Raw genomic sequence first — 4,270 nt, 5'->3', positions numbered from 1 at the left:
TACAGAAAAGGTGAAAGGATCTGACAGTGGATGCCTGTGTTCCTACCACCAGATCTACCCCTTCATGCTCTGTCTGTATTGCCCGCATCTCTCCTGGACCTATCAGTCCCTACCTCCATTCACCCATCCGTCCATCTGATTTTTCTGGATGCATTTCATTTATTTTTGCTCTCTGTACTTAAGCCACATTAACTTTTCAATCCATTAAGCACTCTGTCTAGATAACTCTCTCCAGAGTCACCCATGATTTCCATCCTGCTAAGCCTAAAAGGTTTTTTGGCTGGGTGTGGTGGCTTCTTCCTGTAATCCCAGCACTTCGGGACGCCAGGGCAAGTGGATTGTCTGAGGTTGCGGGTTTGAGACCATCCCGGGCAACTTGGCGAGACTGGTAGTGCGTGCCTATAGTTCTGGCTACTTGGAAGGCTGAGGTGGAAGGATCACTGGAGCCCAGCAGGTCGACGCTGGGGTGGCCATGAGCGTGCCACTACACTCGAGTCTGGGCGACAGAGTGACACTCCAACTCAAAAAAATATATATATATAGTCACACCATCCTATGGGTTTTCTACTGGGCCCCTTTACACTCTGGTATCTCATTTATGTGTCCCTCTGTTTATTTGTCTCTTGGCTCCCTGCTGTGCTTGCTGTGAGCTCGCAGGGACAGGAATGTGTCGGCTTTGTTCCCCTGCTATGCCCTCAAGGCCCAGCCCCAACCTGACATATACAAGCCAACTGGAGAACATCTCTGGCCTGGATGGAAGGACAGGTGGATGGAAAAATTGATGGATGAATGGAAAACCAGATGGTTGGAAGGACAGACAGATGGGTAGATGGATGTATGGATTATGGGTGGATGGACAGATGTTTTGGGGGTGGACAGATAGATGGATGATAAAGGGGCAGAAGGATGACGGATGGATGGATGGATGATGGCGGATGGATAAAGGATGATGGCAGATGGATGATGGATGATGATGGATGATGGATGATGATGGATGATGGCGGATGGATGGATGATGATGGCGGATGGACGGATGAAGGCGGATGGATGGATGAAGGCGGATGGATGGATGAGGGCGGATGGATGGATGAGGGCGGATGGATGGATGAAGGCGGATGGATAAAGGATGATGGCGGATGGATGATGGATGATGATGGATGATGGCGGATGGATGATGGATGGCGGATGGATGGATGATGGCGGATGGATGGATGATGGCGGATGGATGGATGATGGCGGATGGATGGATGATGGCGGATGGATAAAGGATGATGGCGGATGGATGATGGATGATGATGGATGATGGCGGATGGATGGATGATGGCGGATGGATGGATGATGATGGCGGATGGACGGATGAAGGCGGATGGATGGATGATGGCGGATGGATGGATGAAGGCGGATGGATGGATGAGGGCGGATGGATGGATGATGGCGGATGGATAAAGGATGATGGCGGATGGATGATGGCGGATGGATGGATGACGGCGAGTAGATGAATGATGAGTGGATGGGTGACGGTGAATGGATGGATGATGGATGGATGGACAGATGAACAAATGAATAGACCCCCTTTCCAAGTGGGAACCATTTGTGGTAGTTCAGGCACTTGACTCAAGATCTGGGGAAAGGGAGCAATTGGGGCTCCTCAAGCAGGCTGAGCCTCTCAGGCTGGAGCTGCCCCAGGCTGCCAGAGAACAGTTGCCTGCCTTGGTCACTGCTCCACTGTCCAGCACTCGGTCACATGGCCTGTTCTCCCACCCACCTGCAGTGTGGCCTTGGGGATGGCCAGCGAGCCCACCAACGGTCATACCTGGAGGGACTCCCACTTCCAAAGGGTGGCCAATGAGGGCACCCCAGATTCCTTCAAGTCTCTCACCTTTGGGCAGAGCCAGCTTCCTACAGTGGAAGGAGACCTTCCTGGGCCTCTGAGGACTCATGTTCATGACCCCAAGCAGCCATGCCCTTGACTTCTTGGTCACATTTTGGCATCTGTAAATTGTAGAATGATAACTATCATTTTAGTGGGCTGTATCATTATCACTTTTTTTTTTTAGTTGGAATTTCACTCCATCGCCCAAGCTGGAGGGCAGTGGCATGCTCATGGCCACCCCAGCCTTGACCTGCTGGGCTCAGGCAAGTCCTTCCGCCTCAGCCTTCCAAGTAGTCGGAACTACAGGTGCACGCTACCACACCTGGCTAATTTTTAATTTATTGTAGAGGTGAGGTCTGGCCAAGTTGCCCAGGCTGGTCACGAATCCATGGGCTCAGGCAACTCTCTCACCTCAGCCTCCCAAAGTGCTGGGATATAGGCATGAGCCACCATGCCGGGCCTTATTATCACTTTTGTTAAGGGTCCGTAGGCCAAGCACTTTCCCAGGCTAGGCTGAGAGATATGGGCGTTACTGAACCTGTGTTACTGGTGAACTTGAGGTTCAGAGAGGTTGGGACATTTGCCTAAGGACACACAGCTCACATCTGCCTTCTACATTGGCCATAGCAAACTCTATCAGACTTTGGGGGGATCAGGGATGACAGTGGGGTGGTGGCCAAAGTCCCGCCCTGCTGAGACCAGAGAGCAGCTCCAGTGTCCCAGGCAGGAAGACAGCCACCGTCCAGCCCTGCCTCTGGGTTGTCCGTGGCGCTGATAGGGTGTGGAGGGAGAGTCCTTGTCAGCTGCCTCACCTGTCCTGCCCACGGGGCTCCTGCTTACCTTAACATGTCTCCACAGGATGGTGTCCAGCCTCAACGAGTGGTTTTGGCAGGACAGGTTCTGGCTGCCACCCAACAGCTCGTGGGCCCAGCTGGAGGACCGAGATGGCCAGGTCTACGCCCACCCCCGGGACATGCTGGCGTCCCTGCCCCTGGCGCTGGTCCTGGTAGCCATGCGCATCACCTTTGAGAGGTGAGTGTACCCCCATGCCGTGGTCTCTTGTGTGCATGGTCTACTATCACAAGCCGTCCCCAGTGGAACTTGGCTTTACAACAAAGAGCTCTTCCTGGCTTCAGCCTGTCCTCCCCACCCTAAGTGCTCCCCGCCGCCACTTCTGGTCTGATCGCTGGTTTCTCGGAACACTGGCTGCAGCTGGACTGAGCGTGCCAGCATCTTAACCAGGCAGGGCAGGGACCCTGGAAGACATATGCCCGCGTGCTAACCTAGGGCCAGCCAGCCTGCAGAGGCCACTGTTGCTAAGTGGGGAAGCCCCTGGCACCTCCCTCCTGTTTGGAAGCAGAGCCTAGGGGCTTCCTCCCATTGTTTGCTGGGGGCTGGTCTCTCCTTGACCCCTCCCTTCCCGCCTGACTCCTTGTTGGTTTTTTTCTTTCTTTTTTTTTTGAATTAGAGTCTCACTCTGTCACCCAGGCCGGAGTGCAGTGGCTTGCTGCTCACGGCCACGGCAGCCTTGACCTGCTGGGCTCAGGGGATCTTTCCGCCTCAGCCTTCCAAGTAGCTGGAACTACAGGCCCACGCTACCATACCCGGCTAATTTTTGATTTATTGTAGAGACGAGGTCTCACCATGTTGCCCAGGCTGGTCTTGAACCCGCAGGCTCTGGCAGTCATCTCGCCTCGGCCTCCCAAAATGCTGGGATGACAGGCTTGAGTCACTGCACCCAGCCAAAATTAATTTTCTCTGTTTCTCTCCTTTTTTTTTTTTCTCTTGATTTATAGGCATGAGCCACTGCACCCGACCTTTTTTTTTTTTTTTTGAGTTGGAGTCTCATTCTGTCACCCAGACTGGAGTGCAGTGGCCGCTTCCGGCCATCGCAGCCTCGACCTGCTGGGCTCCAGCGATCCTTCCGCCTTAGCCTTCCAAGTAGCCGGAATTACAGGTGCACGCTACCGCGCCTGGCTAATTTTTTGATTTATTGTAGAGATGAGGTCTCGCCTGCCCAGGCGGGTCTCGAACCCGTGGGCTCAGGCAATCCACTCACCTCAGCTTCCCAAAGGCATGGGATTACAGGCTGAGCCACCGAGCCCGGCTATTTTTTTTTTTTAGTTGGAGTCTCACTCTGTCACCCAGGCTGTAGTGCAGTGGCACACTCACAGCCTCGACCTCTTGGGCTCAGGTGATTCTTCTGCTTCAGCCTTCCAAGTAGCTGGAACCACAGGCATATGCACCACCATGCCCAGCTAATTTTTCTTGATTTATTGTAGAGATGAGATCTCAACAAGTTGCCCAGGCTGGTCTCAAATCCCTAGGCTCAGGCAATCCTCTCCCCTTGGCCTCCCAAACTGCTGGGATTATAGGCCTGAGCCACTGTGCCTGGCT

At 53.6% G+C, this 4,270-nt stretch overlaps 1 protein-coding gene across 1 annotated transcript in view; it reads left to right on the top strand.

The window, feature by feature from the left end:
* Positions 1–2,732: 2,732 nt before the first annotated feature.
* The window catches only part of CERS4 (ceramide synthase 4), a gene marked incomplete at its 3' end in the record, with an annotated part of 9,736 nt that continues 8,198 nt past the window's right edge, over positions 2,733–4,270 (top strand). Inside the window, exon 1 of the mRNA XM_008068998.2 lies at positions 2,733–2,905. Coding sequence (XP_008067189.2) covers positions 2,733–2,905 — 173 coding nt within the window. The remainder of the gene's footprint in view (positions 2,906–4,270) is intronic.

Source organism: Carlito syrichta, unplaced genomic scaffold (genome assembly GCF_000164805.1).
Source record: "Carlito syrichta isolate Samal-C Ts95f unplaced genomic scaffold, Tarsius_syrichta-2.0.1 Scaffold311720, whole genome shotgun sequence".
In the NCBI taxonomy this organism is placed as follows: Eukaryota; Metazoa; Chordata; class Mammalia; order Primates; family Tarsiidae; genus Carlito; species Carlito syrichta.
Note: the sequence above shows the minus strand (reverse complement) of the source record. Positions and strands in the feature narration are given on the sequence as shown.